The sequence below is a fragment of the Macrosteles quadrilineatus genome, unplaced genomic scaffold (assembly GCF_028750875.1).
Source record: "Macrosteles quadrilineatus isolate MER2022 unplaced genomic scaffold, UCM_ALF_1.0 Scaffold_2__2_contigs__length_208266976, whole genome shotgun sequence".
Classification (NCBI taxonomy): Eukaryota; Metazoa; Arthropoda; class Insecta; order Hemiptera; family Cicadellidae; genus Macrosteles; species Macrosteles quadrilineatus.
This window is the reverse complement of record NW_026542595.1, coordinates 36209959-36232974: the sequence shown is the minus strand read 5'-3', so window position 1 is coordinate 36232974 and position 23016 is coordinate 36209959. Positions and strand designations below refer to the sequence as shown.

At 35.1% G+C, this 23016-nt stretch overlaps 1 protein-coding gene across 1 annotated transcript; it reads right to left on the bottom strand.

Annotated features, from left to right (window-relative positions):
* Positions 1–3604: 3604 nt before the first annotated feature.
* LOC128987646 (insulin-like receptor) lies at positions 3605–19787 on the bottom strand. The gene is made up of 6 exons (XM_054408602.1): positions 19524–19787; positions 16422–16668; positions 13576–13897; positions 9130–9293; positions 7523–7662; positions 3605–6713 (listed from the first exon to the last, which is right to left on the bottom strand). The coding sequence occupies exons 2-6, from the start codon at positions 16635–16637 to the stop codon at positions 3605–3607; spliced, it is 3951 nt and encodes a 1316-aa protein (XP_054264577.1). The 5' UTR covers positions 16638–16668; positions 19524–19787.
* Between the last annotated feature and the right edge of the window lie 3229 nt (positions 19788–23016).

Sequence of the window (23016 nt, the reverse complement as noted above, 5' to 3'; positions counted from 1 at the left end):
ACCACAGGACGACCACTAGTACTTATTTAATACGCAAGCAGATTTTTTGTGACAATTACTCCTCCGAAACTACTGAACCAATTGACATGTTTTTGGTGTCATTGGAAAGAGCGTAACGTGAAGTTGTGCAGGAAACTTTCTTTTTAAGGAAATAATTAGAGAGTGAGGCCCTGGGGCCCTTTAAAGTTTCGTATTTATCCATAAGATTAACATGGGAAACAAAATTTGTTATGGAACTCCAGCTGTTGTCAGAAATAAAGAGTGAAATATTTATTGATGGTATCCTTGGTAACAAAGAACAAACCCACAAAATTTTAAAATGTAAACAAGCAGAACTAACTGTCAAACTAATTTTTATTTCACAATTCCACACAGCTGGTTCAAACATATTAAATACTGCATGATTATTAGAACAGGAACAGTAGGGATCATAAACATTAATAAAATATGTCACTCGCCCGAATCATTTTTGTCTATGCCCGAATGTAAACATTTAACATTGATTAAATTGATCTGTCGAACTATGTTAATGTCATTAGTATGGAATTCTTTCAGTTACATCATTTGTTGATCGAGTTTGTTTCAATATTTTTGAACTGCTGTAATAATATTTTACAGGAAATAATTGTTAGATAAATTCATGGATATAAGTAATAATTCAGATTCTTCAATCTTTGCTGTTATTAAAATTGTGTATCCGCAGGAAACCTTCAGACTAAGCGAATTTCCATTTACCTGGCTTAATTAATACAAAGATATTCCCTGAAAATGGTAATTTTTTTCCCTATTTAAATAACATTAAGTTAATTTTAATATGAGTACTTAGGTTTGCTGCTACAGGGAAGGTAGGTGTGTTTTTGTTGAAATGTCGATAGCTAAGTATGATTGTTATTGGTTTGCAAATCCTGTAATACTTTACAATTGCTCGAATTCGAGCAACATGTACACTAGTACTTATTTAATACGCAAGCAGGAATTTTGTGACAATTACTCCTCCGAAACTACTGAACCGATTGACATGTTTTTGGTGTCATTGGAAAGAGCGTAACGTGAAGTTGTGCAGGAAACTTTCTTTTTAGGGAAATAATTAGAGAGTGAGGCCCTGGGGCCCTTTATAGTTTCGTATTTCTCCATAAGATTAACATGGGAAACAAACATTGTTATGAAACTCCAGCTGTTGTCAGAAATTAAATATTAATAATTGGTCTCCATGGAAGCATGAGAAAATTCACAATGTTTACATTTGCTTTGACATTTAAATGTAAACAACCAGAACTGTCAATAATGCCTATTTCGCAATTTTAGACAGCTGATAAAAAAATAAAACAACTATGTGGTAGGTTTATTTAATCTTGAACTTTATGATAGATTATTATAAATCTATTTCAATAATTATGAAACAAATTTTTCCCGTTGCGAAGCAAAAATTAATAGTGAGAAGAAAAAGATATATTGTAAACAGTCAATGTGTAAATTATCGAAGTTGTATTAAAAATGTGTATAGTTTTGGATGTTGGCTTGTGTTTAATTATATAAGTTAGTTATTAAATTTTTATTTTAAGGATTTGGCATATGACTAAGCCTATGATAAATAACACCATTTCAGATTTCTGGCAGGTTTTGCCTAACTCTGTCCTGTAGAGTTTAAAGTAGCCTACACCTTATTGTCTACAAATTGGCTAAATAACTTAGGTACGGTACTTAATAAAAGCTGACAGCTTTTTTACGTTGACCTTAAATTGTAAGCTTACCTTTTCCCGTCCATGGGCAGTTTGATTGTTAAAAATTCACCCTTTAAAATGGAAAAGGACTGTTATGTAAATTGTAAGTATTTCCATTGGTTTATAATCTTTTAGTTGGCTCTTTTGCTCTTTTAAAATCATTGGAAATTATGACTGTTATAAGTTTTCAACCAAAATTTGTTTTTAAATAACTCCTGTACACCTGTACTCCTGTACTGTGCAATTGCTCGATTTCGAGCAACATGTACACTAGTTTTAGTAAAAATGTAATCAGACAAGTTGAAATTCGTTTAGTCTGCAGGTTTGCTGCGGCGGGGGTATTTGTATCAGCTGTCTAAAATTGCGAAATAGGCATTATTGACAGTTCTGGTTGTTTACATTTAAATGTCAAAGCAAATGTAAACATTGTGAATTTTCTCATGCTTCCATGGAGACCAATTATTAATATTTAATTTCTGACAACAGCTGGAGTTTCATAACAATGTTTGTTTCCCATGTTAATCTTATGGAGAAATACAAAACTTTAAAGGGCCCCAGGGCCTCACTCTCTAATTATTTCCCTAAAAAGAAAGTTTCCTGCACAACTTCACGTTACGCTCTTTCCAATGACACCAAAAACATGTCAATTGGTTCAGTAGTTTCGGAGGAGTAATTGTCACAAAAAATCTGCTTGCGTATTAAATAAGTACGAGAGGTCGTCCAGTGGTCGAAACTCGACCAAAATAATGTAATGTACTCACTTCTCTATTTTCACCCCACACTGTAAATAAAACATGTGATTGGAGTTTCTTCCATTTGTTTTGATTTCCTGTTTATATTTCGTTGTTATTTCGTCACCAGCATGGCAACGCATAAGATCCATGTTAATTTTTTCAAATCTTTAAACTCATTTTTTGTGCTTATCTTTGAGCCTATTTAAATTTCTAAAGGGATTCTGCACACCTACAGGAAAATAGCTTTCTAACGGTATGCGTAGATTTTCCCTACGATGCACACGAGCTGAGAAAAAAGGTTTTAAAGAAATATGCTTGCCTATTAATATATAGATAGATAGATAAATAGATATTTCCATAAATAAGACATATTATTCCCTATTTAAATAACATTAGATTTAACAAGTGCTTAGGTTTGCTGCTACGGGGAAGGTAAAAAGTGTTTTTTGACCATACATCAATAGTATAGGATGAAATAAATAAATTTGCCAAATTGTATCAATATATACCCATAAACAAGTAAACTACAACAATTTTCATTTTCTCCATAAGAATAACATGGGAATTTTTAATTACACTATTTTTGAATTTTCTCTGTGACCGTTAGGCATACAACAGCGCTTCAATATACTAAATTATTTATTTTTTTAAGCTCTACAAAACGTTTTAGAAAGAAATCGCAAAATTTTTTGTTTTTAGGTTCAAAAATGGGAAAAACCCATTTTTACCCCATAAAACCCCCCATAATCCCCCGTTCCGATGGTCCGATTATGCTGGATCGCGAACTCGTTTGAATAAATGTAGGTTTACACGTTTGTACCAAATTTCATCAAAATCGGATCATTTTTGCTTGAGTTATCGCGCTAACGGACACATATATATATATACATATATGAATTTGAACGGATGGTGTTTTTGGCCTCTAGGGACCTCAAAATGAAAAATTAGATCGGTCTCGGGTCCAGGTCTTACCATGAGTACTACGGTAATAGCTTATTCCCTATATGGGAAATTCGCTAAAATGAAAGCTTTAATATGAAGAAGGCTGAAATAAGAAATAACTATCCAAAGTTTGATTCACAAATTTAATAACTAATTAGTAATAAAATGTTAAGACATCTGATGAATGTCAAGTTTTAAAATCAAACATTAAAAATACAAAGTAACTTGTGGTTGAGGGTCTGTGTTTGAGTTTTTAGTAGTATAGTAGTAAGATACACATTTGAAAACTTCATTAGTATACTTATCCAACTGAGAGACGAGTCTGTAGAAGGTGGGCCTACAAGAAGGTTCTTTCTGGCAGCACCACACCATGATCTGTCTGAGAGGCTCAGGGCAGAAGACAGGAGTGGGGAGATGTTTACCTGAGATGACATGTTGTCTCACTTGCTCGTTGGTCAGACCCGGGTAAGGTAATTCTCCAAGGGTTACTATCTCCCACACCACAACACCGTAGCTCCAGACATCTGAACGACTGGTGAACACTCCATCTCTGAGACTCTCAGGAGCCATCCATCTTACCGGCAGCATTCCTCCCTCTCCTGTCCTGTAATAGTCCGTCGTATACACGTCTCTGGTCAAACCAAAGTCCCCCACTTTCACTGTAAGATCTTTGTGCACCAAACAGTTCCTCGCTGCCAAGTCACGATGGACGAATTTGTTGGCTTCCAAGAAAAACATGGCATCAGCAATTTGAGCTGTCATTTGCAAGACAGTCTGTTCGGGTGGAGGTGTTTCCCTGACGGACCGCAGATACGTCTTGAGATCTCCCAAGGTCAACAACTCCATGATGATCAATGGAGGTTCTCCTCTAGATACGACTCCCAGCAGCTGCACCACGTGATGTACCCCAGCTGCTCTCTTCATCACTGTTACTTCATTGTGGAAAGCAGCGGAATTTGCAACTGCTGAATCGGTGACTACTTTTACAGCGCAAGGAATATTAACAGATCTTAAGAAGCCTTCATAAACCTGACCGAATGTACCTTTCCCGAGTTCTCGGATCAAATGAACTTGTTCTCTTGGAACTTCCCAAGAGTCTTCTGTACACAGTGGATACGATGTTTGCTCGTTATTGATAGAAGCTAAAAGTGTATCCAAATCTAACTGTCTCCTTCTCTTGAGAATGATAGTTAGTGCACTTCCTATGAATATACCGATACAAAATATGAACACCAGCAGTATGTAAAAATAATATGATTTACTTCTAATCTCGGCTATTACAAATTCAAACTCCTTTGTGAAGCTACCAGTTCCTGCCAGAGAAATTGCTCGTATTTGGAAAGCATATTCCCCTGGATGTAAATTTTTAAGAGTAAAACCTTTGCTATTCTTTATGTAATCCAAATATGTTATACATTCGATTGTAGGCTTTGCATTTTTTAAATCTGTTCTTTTGTGTTGTATTTCAAAAGCCAGCAACAGTCCATTTGGATTCTCTGGTTCGATCCATCTCAATAGCAGAACTTCAAATCCTCCCTCTTCAATTACTTCATGACTAACCAGACTGCTGTCGATCTGATCAGCATCTCTCTTTTCCATTGTCCTTATTGTCACTATTTCAGGTTCACTACACTTTGGATCATGATCGCTACGATCATTTCCATAAGTCTCTCTGCAAGCCCTTATAAAAATAGTGAACTTGGTAAAATGATTGAGATTTTTTATAGCTAAAAATGTTGTGTCGTTTTTAACATATATGATGAAATTCTTCTTATCGATATCTTTTGCAGACTCACTGTAAACGTAATAGGAATTATTTGTTGTGTCCCTTTCAAAACTAGTATTTCGTTCTTTTCTTTGCTTTCTGTTATTTTTATTATTAGGTGTAGTTTCACTGCTGCCTCGTAGACGGTTAGGGTAGGCATTTATATTTTTATAGAAATATTTGTCACAGCTATTACTTACTGTGTCATCATCTTTGTCAAAAGATAAAACATGTTGTCCTGGATTGTCACACAATCTTCCGTATATATTCCTTGGCTTAAATGATATTGTGTTCTCTGGGCAGCAGCCTGTCGTTTCATTCTCTACATTAGTAAGTATATCGGGTGTGGAGAGTTCACTGGTATCTTTAACTAAAGGATGGTTGCAGTAATCTCTCTGAAACAATATTGATCTTTCATCCCTCTGCCAGATACCTTGTATGATATAACTAGACAGGATTCCATTGGGCCGTGCAGGGGGCTGCCATTGAAGTACTATGGTCGAACTGTGATTTGATTCAGCATGTATCAGATACACTTTAGAAGGCTGTGAAGGGAGTGTATGAATGTAATAGATGGGACTTTGTCCACCGATACTGTTATTTGTGTAGGTTTTAACATAAAAGGCATATTGTGTATAAGGTTCCAGATTGGGCTGTAATGTGGGTAAGGGTTGTACGTCAGAGTATACCAGAACATCTCTTACCTTCCAGCTATCGTCATCACATTCGTCTGTTTCTTCAAATACTGTCATATTCCTGCTGAGAGCCTCAGTGTAATAGAGAACGTATCGTTGTAAGACGGGACCCATTTGATTTGGCAACCATATATTGATTAGTACCAACGTAGATGCAACTGATGGAAATGTTAAATTCACAGTTGTGGTGATACAAGAAAATTTATCACCATTTGAATCCCGAGCAACCTCAAAATTATTTATATCTGTGAGATTAGCAGTATTTATAAGATTCAAAATGTGGTGATAGCACAACTTTGGATTGTAATGAAAAAATATTCTGCCGTTTAAAATTTTAAAACCGGTTCCATTTATATTCAAATCCCATAAATCTTGAAGATTTTGATTATCTAAAATGATTAACGAGTACTTGCCGTTTTCAAGTAGAGGTTGGTAGCCATGTATGATTTCCAAACTTTTAAAGAACTTTAGATTCACTAAGGGGAAACACCTTATCACTTTCAAATATCCCTTTATTTGCTCTATTGACTGCAGACCTTCTTCTAGCTCTTGTACTAGTATCTTATGTTTGCCGTGTTTTATTGCAATCTCCAGTGAACCGTTTATAAAAGTACATCCTTTGAGGTTCTGTGCAGCAGCAATATTAGTTATGCTGAGTCCTGGACACACTTTCCGACATTTCCCTACACACTTCTCACAGCCCTTTCCGTCTTTAGTGAAATCGTAGCCTGGGGGGCAATTTTGTATGCATGTCCCATTGAAAACTACAAATTTGGATCCACTGGAATCAAGCCGATGGTCTATTAATGATAGGCAGTGATCTCTTGTGACACATCTGTGATTGAGATGAATGTACCTGAAAAATGAAAAATATGAAGATAAAATGTGAAAAATATTTCCACAGAACCATATAAATATTTTTCCAAGGCTGCCTCGTTGATTCCTAAACTCCTAAATATTAATTTTTGTCTTTTATGCTATACTGTACAGTAATTTGTATATTAATATATAGATAAGGGCGCATCAGCCCCCTTAAACATTAATCATCCAATCAATTAAAATTAGAGTTTTGATTGTGCATTGCCAATTTATAAGTGTATTCAAAACTAGTCCATTTTTTATATGTTAATTAAGGAGACAAAGGGCTGTATAAGCAGGCTTATCTTAAAAATTTACACACCCCATTTAACTAAAGAGTAAAACAAAATAAAACATTGAATATTTTGCAGCCACTGAATCATTTGTAAATGTATTTTGTGTGGGCAACACTGCTCGCTTTGGCAGTGAAGGACTTCCATAATCTGTGTAGTGACTCTCATGTTGAAAGAGGCCATTGGCCTTAAAATATCCAGTGTTTTTTTGTGTTACTTTAGTGAAGTGGAACCCCTACAATCTTAATGTAAGCCTACTTATCCTGCTCTTTGACTCCTTAATTCTCAGGTGATAAGCCCTTTCCAATCAAACGTAACCTTTTATTTATGTTTGTCCGTGGGAAATGCATAAAAACTCTTTATTTGTCAAATAAAAAAAAAAAATATTACGGCATGATTACTGATGAAACTTTTTATATTTCTCTTTATGTTTTAAAAGAGCTTACGCTAGATTACTGGTTCTTTACAATGGTAACCCTTGAAAAACACAATGACAATATATAAATGTACTAACGTATTGTTGGGACAGCTGCTGACACATTCTCCCTCAACTGTGAGGTATTTGCGACATGAATGACAGTTATGTGGCCCAGGACCTGAACATCCTCCCATGCACTGTGGATCACAGCGTTTGAACAAGCCTCCAGGCTGTATCTATGAACAACATTTAGAGTTTGTATGGAAATTAAATCTTACACAGTAGTATATTTCTGTAAGATTACTAAAAGTGTTATTTTTTTGTATATGCTCATGATTCATGTGTGAGGCGGAGTCCATTATGGTCGTGGACCAGAAGGGTAACAAGGACTAAGGGGCCCTGAGCCGGCTGTTCACAGACAAGATGCGTGGAGTAAAAGTTCACAGATACCTATTATTGAGGCTGCTTGACTGAACCCTTCGAGTGGCAACTATGAAATTTTCTTTGATATTACAAATAAAAATAAACAGTAATATAATAGTTTCTCTAAATTTATCTTTATGGTACATAAATAGCCCGCTTGGGACACAGCCCAACCCCTGGGTCCACGTTATTCTTGTTATTTTGTTCACAAGAAATTTTCAGTACAAAGCACAGTCTAATATGGGAATTGAGCAAGTGCCTGATATGCCATTTCAGTACAATTAATTAATGAACAATAAATTACCTATGAATTATCAACAATACATAATTTCACAAGTAAAAATTTATAAAAAAACATTATTTATATTCAAGCAAAAAGAAAAGCATTCGAAAGAATTAACATCAGAGCAAGCGTGGTGGGCAAGTGGGAAAATTATTTTTATATGAATTATAAGCTGATATGTTTCTTTAAGCTCTGCTTTTGTAAAACCATTAATACTTTAATCATTAATCAAACACCACCTTGGTTTTATCATCTTTATAGATCATTTGTAAATAATGTTAACCCTGCATCAGGCGCTAAGCGGAGGTTTCAACCGTGTCTTTTTTATTTTGTAAAAAAAATGTTTTCCTGGTGTCGGCTGGCAAACGCCCTCAATTATTTTTAAACTACATCCACATCGTGTACACAAAACGTCACTTCCAAAGTGACTGACGACAGCCACTTAGCAATGATATTGTTGTACTATACAACAGCTGGGAATGCTTGATCAGCTGTTTTCCCCACTCTTACTTCCTATGAAGAAGGAAATGGTCATGGGTGTGTTTTATTCAAAGATAGTATGGGGTTCTGGAAAGTCGCAAAATTTTAAATGCAATGAAACCAAAATAAATATATATTTAAAACTTAATATTTTGGCTATACTACTTAACCGAATTTGGATATTTATATACTCATTATACGCACAATTGAATCCTCTTTGATATTAAAAGGACGTTGTTTATGTGTCCGACACATTGTTTTTGAGCAACTTGGATAAAACTGAAAAAAGTGCTAAAATTTAATTTATTTTAGGCTGCCATAATGTAAGCTCACCTCATAGGACGGTGCAAACTCAGATTACACTTATTTGGGACCAGATGAAGGTATTAAAACGATTTCCAGCTGGCTGGGAATTAATTACTCGAAAAATTCTTATTTGACGCCTAAATGCTGTTTTAACAGGGAATGATATTTCTACTCCATTAATGGTCATACCTATCTCCGAAATATATGTTACCTGGCAGTCAGTACTGGTCCAACACAACTGTAAAGGACAACCTGCCTCCAGACACACAGATTGACCAGGACAGTCTTCAGGGTTCTTGTTGTAGGAAATGTAGTTCTTTACAGCATCCCAGCGAGCTATCAGGTCCCAGTTAATTGTATTCAGAAAACACAAACCTGCAACATTTATTGTACTTGCACAATTCAGTGAGATATGGTGGTTGCTTGTTCAATTATTTATTATTAACTAAGTCTAGCCTATTATTTCAAATCAGCAATATATTTTGTAAACTGGTATCTCATGCACCACTAAATCATTGAAAGCAAAAAAATTAAACAGAAGGGGTGAAGCAATATAGAAAATTGCCTTTTTTAATTAGGGTTCCAGGTTCCATTGATCAATTTGCTAAATCATAAGCTTTAAAATGACACCTAAATTGTAAAACTTGGTTAAGTAGACCTGCTGAAAAAGTTGTTACAGTGAAACCCTTTTTGTCTTAAGTACCTAAGTTATATAGATAAATAGATGGAAAGATAAATAGTTATGAGGATTTCTGGATTTAAAGAGAGCTCGTGAGAATTTTTGTATTTAATGGATACCACCATTTGAATTTAGTAACACATATGCACTAATATTTTTAACAAATTCTTAGAGAAAACTTTATTGTTATAGACATTTTTGATCTGATACTAGGACCTCACAATCAATTTTGGTTTAGATGCCCTCTTACATTCCATAATAACTTGTTACAGTTTACAATATATTTCCTTTAAAGGGTTTATTTTGTTATGAAAACAACAGAGTAAAAGCTTTTCTTAAAGGTTTGAATGTTGGTTCATGTTCTTGTAAGGGGGGTGGGGTTATACCTCATGTTCGGAAAATATGAGTAGTAAAAAGATTATACTCCATCAAGACGAAGGGACAGGTGGTAAAAGAATTGGTCAATCATTGCCTTCTCGGCCATTAATGGCAATAGCTTACAATATCGAGACTTTAGGCCAACTATCAAAGGTCAATTGATGGTGGGCGAGAACTAGAGAGAGATGTCACTACCATCAATGTCTATGTTAGCACGCTGTAAATGTACATGCATGTCTAATACAAGCACAATAACAAGGAATAGTGTGATTGATCAAAATCAAAATAGTATTTCAAAAAGGCTACTGGTACTTTGCAGAATCTTTAAGGTTTAAGTTCAATCTGAAATAAGTCATTTTTTCTAGCAAATAATATTTTACTTACGTGCACAAAATGTCCTAGAACATTAGGGTCATATGCCAAGTGACCCCTTTGGTCTTATGTGATCATTGCAGCATAGACAAAAAGCATTCCAGTGACCACTTTGACTGTTTAAACAATGTGGATTTAGTTTTTTGTTATTGTTACAGTACATAATATTGTGGATTTTATCAAAGATAATTTGGAAGGTAATATGTTTGAGTGCCTGGCTATAAATGGTGATTTACGGGTAATAAATAGAATTATTTTGTTACCTTATAATATCCTTATTCCTCAGGTAGAACTAAGTTACATGTTTTGTGGCAACTACCACACCATCAGGTTCATCCTCTTCTACGCTTGTCATACATTTACAATTAGGAGGATGAACCTGATGGTGTGGTAGTTGCCACAAAACATGTAGTTCTACCTGAAGAATAAGGATATTGTAAAGGTAACAAAATAATTCTATCTAATATATAAAATTCTCGTGTCACAGTGTTTGTCTGCAAACTCCTCCGGAACGACTTCACCGATCGTTATGAAATTTGGTGTGTAAATTCTGTAGGTATGCGAATCGGACGTAAACTATTTCCCGTTTCGAAATTCTTAAAAGGGCTCCGCCCCAGTGGCTTTGGAGTTTCCCATGTTAACCTTATGAGAAATGGAATTAATGAATCTTAACAGCTGTTTCAATTAAACAAGTTGGTTCTGTTCTATGATGTTCAATAGCATTAAAGTTACAAGGATTACCAACAGGGTGCAGCACTATTATTTCTTTTACATTTATGACAACAGCTAATTTGCAACCAAAAGGTGAGTGAGCGTAGCGAACGAACTTCAACCTGGAGGCGAGTTAGCGTAGCGAACGAGCTAACCTGAAGGCAAGTGAGCGCAGCGAACGAGCTCCAACCTAAAGGTGAGTGAGCGTAGCGAACGAGCTCCAACCCAAAGGTGAGTGAGCGTAGCGAACGAACTTCAACCTGGAGGCGAGTTAGCGTAGTGAACGAGCTAACCTGAAGGCAAGTGAGCGCAGCGAACGAGCTCCAACCTAAAGGTGAGTGAGCGTAGCGAACTAGCTCCAACCTAAAGGTGAGTGAGCGTAGCGAACGAGCTCCAACCCAAAGGTGAGTGAGCATAGCGAACGAACTTCAACCAGGACGTGATTGAGCGATGCAAACGAGATCATCTTGAAAATTAAACGTAACGGTACTTTCTTTCCATCGGTCTGTCTTAGGGGAAACCTATAACTTAGGCGATACGAAGTCAGCTAGTTTATATATATCAATATCCAGAAGTAGGACAATTAATTATGATTTACGGGTAATATATGAGCATAGTTAATTTTGAGTAGATACCAGCTTTGTTACTAACTATGCCATACCATAGGTTGGTACAAATAACCTTCAAGACCTCTTCTTGTAAAAATTTATTCCCAAAATGTTGAAACGCTTCCAAATACGTTTTGGACCATCAGTTAAGTAATAGAAGATTTTTGCATCACAGTCAACTGCATTAGTCAAATTACAATCAAAGATTAGGGAACGGATCCAACTATACAACTGTGTTATTGTACATTTCACAATTGAATCATGGAATTGAACAATATGATCAGTGACAAAATAATACGTCAACACCAAGCAGTGACGGCAATGTCACTGTAATGACACGTTTACCATGTAAAGAGAGATTACTAATGGCCATAAACTTGGTGTCATGTGGTTGACAAGGTCACAATGTCTCAGTAATGTGATTGAGAGATAATGAATGGCCATGAACCTCACGTTTATACCAAGGTCACGCTACCCCGCAAAGTCGTGGTAATGTGATTGTGCGATAATTAATGGCAATAATATGAACGTCGTAAAACGTTTACTGTCAAAGTCACGCCCCCCCCCCCCCCGCAAAGACATTATAATATGATTGTGTGATAATTAATGGCAATAATATGAACGTCATAAAAGGTTTACTGTCAAGGTCACACTACCCTGCCAAGTCATGGTAATGTAATTGTGTGATAATTAATGGCAATAATATGAACGTCCTAAAACGTTACTGTCAAAGTCACGCTACCACACTAAGTCATTATAATATGATTGTGTGATAATTAATGGCAATATGAACGTCATAAAACGTTTACTGTCAAGGTCACACTACCTCGCAAAGTCATGGTAATGTGATTGTGTGATAATTAATGGAAATAATATGAACGTCATAAAACGTTTACTGTCAAAGTCACGCTACCCCGCAAAGTCATGGTAATTTAATTGTGTGATAATTAATGGCAATATGAACGTCGGTGTAACGTATTTAACTGTAAAGGTCACGCTACCACACTAAGTCATGGTTTGTGTGATAAACTAATGGAAGTACTTGTATGAATGAATGTCGTAACATTTTTACTGTCAAGATCACGATACCATACCAAGTCTAACGTGATTGTGTGATAATTAATTAATGTCGTTATGAATGTCATAAAACAAGTTTACTCTCTGCTATGTGGTTTACTCTCAAAGTCCCCACTACCACACCAGCTCATCATGAGATGTGTTTGTTGTATAGTTAATGGTCCTATATGAAGTTCATAAATCGTTCGCTTTTAAGGTAACAACACAACCACACCAGCAGCATAGTAATATGATTGTGAGATAGATAATGGATGGTCATATTAACCTCGTAAACACGTATTCTGTGTAGGTAACGCACCCCGCTGCTCCATCAAGTAACGAGCTATAAATGTATTTGACCTTGAAATGACTCAGGGCGAGTCTCTTCGTGGCCCTTGTTATGATTTTGTTATCTTGTAATAAATACTCGTAGATCAGGCAGCTATGATCAATAATTGTCTTGTCACAACGATTTTAGTCTAAAATATACCAAACATAAACCGTGAGTTCGTCACATGACATCGAGATGACTAAATAACCTGCTGGAACTTCATCTACATTTTCAACTTTTGTGGCCGTTTTCGAAATCGAGGATGACTGAGAAAGGTGTAAAAATGTAGAGGTTTGTGTTGTGATTACCGAAACCTAACCAGTTAAATTTATTTAGATATTTGGAAAGCGAAACTGGTTTATGAAAAGAATATAGGCCTAGGTACGGCAAGATCATATACATGTAATCCCATTTCTTTTTTTCCTGCTGGTAAATGTTATAGGCCTAATTTAAATCAAATAGGTACTTTACTGTTACTACTACCACCTCTAATTTTGTCTTAGAAAATTTAAAATCACTTACTAGGATTTTTCTCAATGCGTACTGCACCACGTGTAATATCCATGAGACTGCGCAGCCCGACCTCTTGTAAGTGGAACATCTCATAGATTATGAGAGCGTAATCCTGGAAAACAGCGTTGCCCCGAATGACGGAGAGCGATGGAAACAGCTGGCCAACACTCCGCAGTCCTGACACGCGGTAGAAAAGAAGATACTGAGTGATTTCGCGCAGCTCAGGAAAGGAGAACTCGTCATAGTCTGTGTCATTGGCATGATCTATCAACACAATCTGGACGAACCCCTCGACTACACGGCAACCCCGCAGCGCCTCCAGGTTTGACACCTACAGATAAACACATGTTACTTTACAGTAACTGTGGTTGTAGCCTGTGACTTTACTCTTTAGCATGATCTATCAACACAATCTGGACGAACACTTGAACTACATTAGCACGACAACCCCGCAGCGCCTCCAGGTTTGACACCTGCAATTAAAAACATGTTACCGGTACTTTATAGTAGATGTAGTTGTAGCCTGTGATTTTATTAGTATCTATCACACAATATGGACGAACCCTTGAACTACATTAGCACGACAACCCCGCAGCGCCTCCAGGTTTGACACCTGCAATTAAAAACATGTTACCGGTACTTTATAGTAGATGTAGTTGTAGCCTGTGATTTTATTAGTATCTATCACACAATATGGACGAACCCTTGAACTACATTAGCACGACAACACCGCAGCGCCTCCAGCTTTGACACCTGAAAATAAACACATGCTACTTTATAGTAGCTGTAGTTGTAGCCTGTGTCTTTAGCATGATCTATCAACACAATCTGGACTAACCCCTCGAGTACACGGAAACCCCTCAGCGCTAGGGTTTGACACCTACGCTATACATGTTGTAGTTGCTTGATAAAGAATTGCCTCTGATTACCCATTGATGTATAATAACTCTACATTAGAGTTATTATACATCGATGTGATTACCTTGGCGTTCAGCGATTCTGGGGGCTACAAACATTAATAGGTTAAATTAGTTTCCACTCAGTTAATATGGGGTACAATGCTTTTGCGTTTAGCACATAAGTTTCGTTATATTTGTGTGTAGAATGGAAAATTTTGATGTATCAAATTATTTTAAGCTGATACATGAAAGGAAAAATGCTATACGTTCTAAAAAGGGTTTCCAGGAAAAGTAAAATATCCTGAGCTCGAACAAACCACCCAGTCCCTCGTTCCTATTGTTAGATTTTCATTGTTTGCAATCTGATAGACAGATGTTAGTTTACACTAGCTTAAAATAAATCATCGACATTGAGACATTTAACAACATTATCGAGATTACAAAGAAATATACAGAATATTATTCTTTTAACGAAAGTGATCAAATATATTTTGACATTCTGAAAGCTAATTTATGAACAGGAACGTAATACCTATTTTGAGAATATTGTTATTTTTATCATGTGAATGGCGGAAATTAAACATTTTAAAATTGAAATATCATAAAAACTACCTAGGTAAACAAAACTACTGAATGCATTTAGACAATGTTCTTACAATTCTAACAATAACAGATTAAGAAGATCGGTTCATAAATAAGGGAGGAAACGCATTTTTAAGATACTGTGTACACCAATATTTGCTTGCGCTCATTGTTAAACCAACAATTAAAACGGCTGATTGTTTTAGCTATCTAGCAGTGATCTTACCCAATGACTACAGATATTATTTCATACACTATCTTAGAATTGAGTTATCTCCCTTGAACCGATTTTCTTAACTTGTATTATTGTAAGAAAAATGCCTAAATAAAACATTACCACACAGTAGTTTTTGTTTACCTGGGTAGTTTTTTAGCGAATTTCCCTAAAGGGAAGTAGCTATTACGGTAGGTCTCATGGTAATCCCATCTCATTAATCTCATGGTAATTATAACATACTTATATGCCAACCCCGACGGGTACTCTGCTAGTATTTATATATATGTGTCCGTCCGGACGATTACTTGGGTAATTTTTGTCCGATTTTGATAAAATTTGGTTTGAAGGTGTAAGGCGGGATAAACATGAATGAGTTCGCGAACCAGCATGATCGGACCATGGGAACGGGGCGTTTTATGGGGTAAAAATGGGGTTTTCTAATTTTTTACCCTTAAAACACAAAATTCATCAATTTTTCTCCAGACCTTTTTAAAGAGAAAAAAAACAACAAATAATTAAGTATATCAAAGTGTTTTCGTACGTGGGTTACGGAGAAAATTCAAAAAATTGTAAATTCAAAATCCCCATGTTATTCTTATAAAGAATATTGTAAAATGTTGTAGTTGGCTTGTTTATGGATGTATTTTGATCAAACTTGGCGGATTTATTTATTTCATACTAAGCTATTGACATTTTAATAAAAACACACTTTATTAGTTTTCCTGTAGCAGATAACCTAGGTACTCGAAACATAAATGTTAATTTAATAGATTAATTGAAAACCAATCCAGGCTAAGTAAATAAAAGAAACTTCTTATAACACTTAAAACAATGTTTTAAGTGTTATAAGACGTTTTTTTTATTTACTTTCCGTAAATTTAATAACACGTACAATGCTGATCAAGAAGTTAATTTATTAATACATGCATTAAATTTCAATTCACTACAATAAGCTGTTTTCAAATTAAAAATAGTTTTGTGGAAAAAATAAAATGGAGGATTGAGTTTTGAAAGTTTTAAATATGATATTTTAGTTTGTCTTTGGTCCAGGAATCCTTAAAAGGTCAGTAGAATTCAGGTACACCATGTATAGAAGATAGATTTAAGGATAATCCTCGTGTTAACTCGAACTACCGTTACTCGGTTACTTGTAATACCTTGTTGCGAACGTCGGTGCTGCTACATATCCTCGTCGTGCTGCTGTTGTTGTTGTTGTTTTTGTTGGAGTAATCGTCCAGTCCCAAGGTAAGTGACATGTCGCTGTTGGAGATGCTGTTGTTGTTGTTGCGACCATTGTTGATTCCCACGTGGTTTTGGCAACGGATTATGTCCCACAGCACTAATAATGTCACTAAATTCGATATTAAATGCATAATGTCAACCTTGACCTTTTGTCATTATACCCTATACATTTATTAAATCAATAAGTTAATTTTATCAATAATGTGTTGTTCATGTAAGATGTAAGTCCATTCAAGACGCTCAAAGTATCAAAACCTTTGTTTTATCAATGTGAACATTGAAATTTTTCTTATTTTAAAAAGCTACAAAATGGGTTCTCATCACTCAATGTTGATTAGCTAGTTATAGAATAGATCAAACATACGCAGTCTATGGTAATAGTTAAACTCTTACTGCTCATAAATATACAAATTTGGTTATGGCGAGCAAAGTATTATTTCACTGCGGTAAAAGTCGTAATAAGCATTGTAATAAATATTGTGATAAACTTGAAAGAGTTCACGTATCAGCAAGATCGAGTAATAGTAATGGGAACGGGTTGATGTGGAGTTTTGAATTGTTTTCTAAACTGTTTTTTACCTATGAAACACGTAATAATATCCAATTTCTATTATAGCAATAATTAACAGCTAAAAACAATATTTTGACATTGAAGTGTTGTTGTACGATTATAGGTTTAGGAGGAAAGTAAAAAAATCTAAAGTTAAAATTCATAGTTATTCTTAAGGAGAAAATCAAACTGTTGTACAGTAGTTTGCTTGTTTATGGACACATGTTGGCTAGAACTGGCAAATTTCTTGCCTTCGTATACTATTAACATTTTATAAAAAAATCCCTTCCCCGTAGCATGAAACCCAAGTACTCGTTTAATCTAATGTTATTCAAACGGGGAATAAATATGACTTGTTTGTGGAAATATTTGAGTTAAATCAGACAAATTGAAATTCTCTGATTTTCAATATATTAATTTCCTTTATTAACGAATTTACAGGTTTGCTGAAGTGGGGGTATTTCAATTCCTTAAAATTCGTTTTCGTTTATAATTTTCACTAAACGGCTCGTCTTTTAATTAACAATGCTTTTTAAATAGGGAATAAATGTAATACCCCCGCCGCAGCAAACCTGCAGACTTAGCGAATTTCCATTTGCCTGATTGGATTTAAACTAAAATGTCTCCTTAAAAATATCACATTTATTCCCTATTTAAACAGAATTAGTTAAATGAGTTCTTAGGTTTGCTGCAACAGGGAGGGTAAAAAAGTTTTTTTTTTAATGTAAAATGTTAAAAGGTACTGTAGTTTAGTAAGAAATTAATGTATTTTCCAAATTTGATCAAAATATGTCCATAAACAAGCAAACTACAACAGTTGACTTATTCTCCATAAGAATAACATGGGAATTTAAAATTAACATTTTTTTGAATTTTCTCCGTAACAATTAGGCGCATAATAACGCTTCAATATACTAAATTATTTGTTTTTTTAAGCTCTACAAAATGGTTTAGAAAGAAATTGTGAAATTTTGCGTTTTTAGGGTCAAAAATGGGAAAAACCTATTTTTACCCCATAAAACCCCCCATAAACCCCCGTAAACATAGTTCGATCATGCTGGTTCGCGAACTCATTCAAGTTTATCCCGCCTTACACCTTCAAACCAAATTTTATCGAAATCGGACAAAAATTACTCAAGTTATCGTGCGGATGGACACATATATATATATATATATATATATATATATCTATATATAGATATATAAAAATTTGAACGAATGGTGTTTTTGGCCTCTGGGGACATCAAAATGAAAAAGTAAATCGGTCCCGGGCCTAGGTCTTACCATGAGACCTACGGTAATAGCTACTTCCCTATAGGGAAATTCGCTAATATTGTTAAAGAGATATTTTAGTGTAAATCCAGTCAGGCAAATGGAAATTCGCTTAGTCTGCAAGTTTGCTGTTTGTTTGGGTATTTAACTATCTTTTTATTTCAAAGACTAGTTTTAAAAAGTAGTATTTATTTTTCAACTATTTCATCATGAGCTTAATTAGCCAGTAAAATTATTTTGTAGACCCTACGTGTGTAAACAGGTTGGCTCGATTACCATAATTATTTTAATAATTTGCTTCTGATTAAAGTGGTTAAAATATTTTTACATTTAATGTACTTTTACGGTTTCGTCCTAAGATAAAGAACAATTCAACTTAGTTGGAATGATAATAGCTCAAACTATTAGATGATTAGTTGCTACCTATGATTCATGAAATAGTCTTGACTCATGCCATGGACTTTAACCCTAGGGTTAATATTCCAGGCGAATGTCAAGAGCCATGGCTAATATTTGAAGTCGTGAAACACTCTTATTTATTAGACGAGTTAACGACTTAAAAAAATAAACTATATCGATAATTGTTGGCGGAAGCCATCACTATTAAGATAAAACTATAATAAACTTTTTACCAGAAAACCCTTCAAATAATTCTGTTTACATAACTGAAGTAATTACTCTATATTAAACATATATTACGAAAAAGTAATCAATTTTCGAATCTGGCTAAAAGATATAGTCTTGGTAATAATAGTTAAATTCTTCTGACACTATTTTAAGGATTTGTCCAAAGCGGTTACGTTCTTCAGGCTACACCATAAAGATCGTAAGTAGGCCTATGCTCATAATGAATAAATGGACCCTTTTAGTACATTAATTTATTTATTAGTTTTTAAGTCCATTATTATTAAATAAGATAAAGCTAAGGACAGTTAGCTATGCGATGTAGAGTATTTTATAATTCTAGCACTGTTAAAATGTAAATTAAATGAATTCAAAGAAATATAAAGTTGTTAGACAATAGTTTAAATTGTGCACGTTAACACTATTAGTAATTTATAAATCCTAAACAGAATTAAATAGTCAAACGTCTTTAATGGGGTAGCGACATAAAAGCAATTGTTAAAGAATAGTTTCTAAGTTTCAACATTTCCCTAAATTATATTTATAGTTTTAGAGTAACTATTTTGAATACCTATAATTTAGGAACCGTCAATGTCGAGTTGAAAACTATTTTAGAACAGGTTTCCACACTTAAACAGCACCAAAACCGGACGAAAATAAACGTGTATGTAATGATAATAAAATAATGTGGATCACCACAAGACAGAGCGAGAGCGCATGTCGGACACACTGTGACAACTGTAGGCCATAACGTAACGCCCCCGCTGGTCGTGGCCATCATCTACAAGCATGTCTCCCTCAGTACAGTTGTTTAGAGATAACTCGACTGTACCGTGCAGCAGCAGAACTGCAGGGGTTTGTCACAGTGACAGTTGACAACTTTATGTCATCAGCGGTAAAATACGTATAGGCTTTTTGGCTCTATTATATTCAATTTTTGCATGATAATTAATTGATGGATTGAGTTAAGAACGTATGATGTTTTAGGGTTATTGACGTAGTGACCTTGATTTGTGAGTTTGAATTTTAGACCATTTGTGGACACTTTTCAGCAAAACTTTTAATAGCGGATTGGTTTTTCTTTAAGAACTGACCTTTACTTGATTTTCGTAGAAACATATTCAAAGCTCGGAAGACGCTGTAGTCTTTGTAGTATCCTGAAAAATATGTAGAAAAAGTTTTACTTATAGAACCCAAGGCGTGTAAAATAATTTAATTAAAACTTTTCACTTTTCCAAGTTTAATCAAATTGATTTTTATAGTTTTACTAGCAGACCAGTCCTTTGATAAAATGCTTATTGCAGTTATACACGTGCTTTGCGTTTGTAATGGGAAAGGATACGGTTTAAGAAAATTTGTTTATTTTAATTTGTGGTATGCTATTGTATAGCACATCTACCATAGCCAGAATGTTCTACCACTGCCCCTAAACAAAAAAAGTTAAATTCTTATTTTCTCAACTTTTTTGCTGGTTGGTTCAAATTAGATGTTGTCATAAATCCAAAATACCCCCGCCGCAGCAAACCTGCAGACTAAGCGAATTTCCATTTGACTGATTGGATTTACACTGAAATGTCTACTTACAAATATAAAATTTATTCTTGATATGAATAGAATTAGTTTAACAAGTACTTAGGTTTGCTGCATCAGGGAGGGTAAAACTGCTTTTTTTGTAAAATGTGAATAGCTAGTAAGAAATAAAAACATTTTCCAAATTTGATCAAGATATATGTTCACAAACAAGCAAACTACAACAGTTTACTTATTCTCCATAAGAATAACATGGGAATTTTAAATTTACAATTTTTTTGAATTTTCTCCGTAACCATTAGGCGCATAATAACGCTTCAATATACTAAATTATTTTTTTTTTAAGCTCTACAAAATGGTTTGGAAAGAAATTGCTAAATTTTATGTTTTTTTGGTCAAAAATGGGAAAAACCTATTTTTACCCCATAAAACCCCCCGTAAACCCCCGTTCCCATGGTCCGATCATGCTGGATCGCGAACTCGTTCGAATAAACGTACGTTTACACGTTTGTACCAAATTTCATCAAAATCGGATCATTTTTGCTCGAGTGCTGACGGACACACATATATATAAATATATAAATATATAAATATATAAATATATAAATATATAAATATATAAATATATAAATATATAAATATATAAATATATAAATATATAAATATATAAATATATAAATATATAAATATATAAATATATAAATATATAAATATATAAATATATAAATATATAAATATATAAATATATAAATATATAAATATATAAATATATAAATATATATATGAATTTGAACGGATGGTGTTTTTGGCCTCTAGGGACCTCAAAACGAAAAAAAAATCGGTCCCGCGTCCAGGTCTTACCATAAGTACTACGGTTAGCTTATTCCCTATTACCATAGAAAACGTACTACTATAACCCAGAATGCCAACCGCATGGTAAAAAGCATTAAGCGTTTTGAGAGAGCTTTGCCTGTCAATCCGTAGTCAGCGCCACCAGCGTTGCTATGGTATTGCATGGCAACGCTGGTGGCGCTGACTACGGATTGACAGGCAAAGCTCTCTCAAAACGCTTAATGCTTTTTACCATGCGGTTGGCATTCTGGGTTATAGTAGTACGTTTTCTGTGCTATTACTTTCAAGGCTTACGTTAATTCATCCAACTGCGATAGATTTAGATTTAGATTTAGATTTGTTGTCATGAGAGCCGAAGCCCCCTGACTGCTTACCCGGTACCTATCCTTCAGGACATACCCGGGCCCCATGATGTAGGCCGAAGCTTACGCATCAACCTTTAGCACATCATGGGCGGATGACTTAAGGTCATCAGGCTCGCCGGCTGCCGAAGCAGACCCTTCGGAAAGAGGGTTGCCCCTCAATCCTAACCAGGGATTCCGGCTGCTTGTTTAAGCGTCACTCCACCTGGGTTCCACTAGGTCGGAACCTAGAGGTCCATAGTAGAGCGCCCCGACGCATTTAGTGCAAGCAACACTCGGGACCTATCTCATCCCTGACAGGCAGAACCCGCCATCAATAGCCAGGAGGAAGGGGACCATCAGCACGCTGACGGGGGGAACCCCAATCTCCCATTTACACGATTTACTCCCATTTACTGCGATAGATTGGGTGAAATACACATATTTTGAGCATTTAGCATTGTTTAAAGAGTAATAGGTGTAAAAACAATAATGATATTAATTGAGTTAGTTGCCAAATTTGGTTGATCATTCAATGAATGAAATATTTCCCATACCGTACGTCATCACAGTTATTATTACCATGTTATATGAGGGGGTCAGAAGCCAAGGGGTACAAGTGACGGTTTCTTAGTTTTGAGATAAAACTCTTCAAAGTTAAAATGCTATGGTAAAACAACCAACCTGTTTTAAAAATTAAATTAGTTGAAGTTGTGTTGTACACATCATAACTTAAATTTAGATACTAATTTTGTGAAAAAATCTTAGGAAATATGGTAGTTATTAAGATAATAGTGATAGCAAGCGTCACTTGTACCTCTTGTCTTCCAAAGGACAATAAGTTGAAGAAAAAAATTAAAATAGTGTATAAGAGAACTTTTATTAAAATACAAAATGTAAACAAAAATAGTGAGTTGAATACAGAGACATTGTATTGTCCGTAATAACGTCTGAGTTATTACTCAGAATCAGTTTCCCAAACGGCATCAGGTTCTTCGTCTTCAACTTCAGTACGGTCTTCCTCAGCATCGGTTGGCACTGTTCCTCCCCTTCCAGGCTGTTGTCTTTCTCGCTGAATCTTCAGATTTTTGTAGAAGGCATGATATGATGGAGGAATGAACTGAAGCAGGCTCTGTAAGTCTTTGTACTTGCTTGCTTTAATTCCTGGGGCAGCATTTTTGGCTGATAGTTGTTGAGGAAGGCGTTGTTTTGGAGCCTCCTTGGGCTTCATATTGTACTGCGAAAAAGGCATGTCAGCATTGAATGTGTTTTTATAAAACAGTGTATAGGGATCTGACTTTTGAAAACGTAGCCATTGCATACTACGAATACCTGTGACTG

What these genes read in the sequence shown, in the direction of transcription:
- LOC128987646 (XM_054408602.1), bottom strand. Translation starts at nt 16,637, where the DNA reads ATGCATTTAATATCGAATTTAGTGACATTATTAGTGCTGTGGGACATA. An exon ending in GCACCGACGTTCGCAACAAG is followed by an intron (nt 13,898 to 16,421) that starts GTATTACAAGTA and finishes GTTTATCTGTAG; the next exon opens with GTGTCAAACCTGGAGGCGCT. An exon ending in AGCAGCTGTCCCAACAATAC is followed by an intron (nt 6,714 to 7,522) that starts GTTAGTACATTT and finishes TTCATTTTTCAG; the next exon opens with GTACATTCATCTCAATCACA.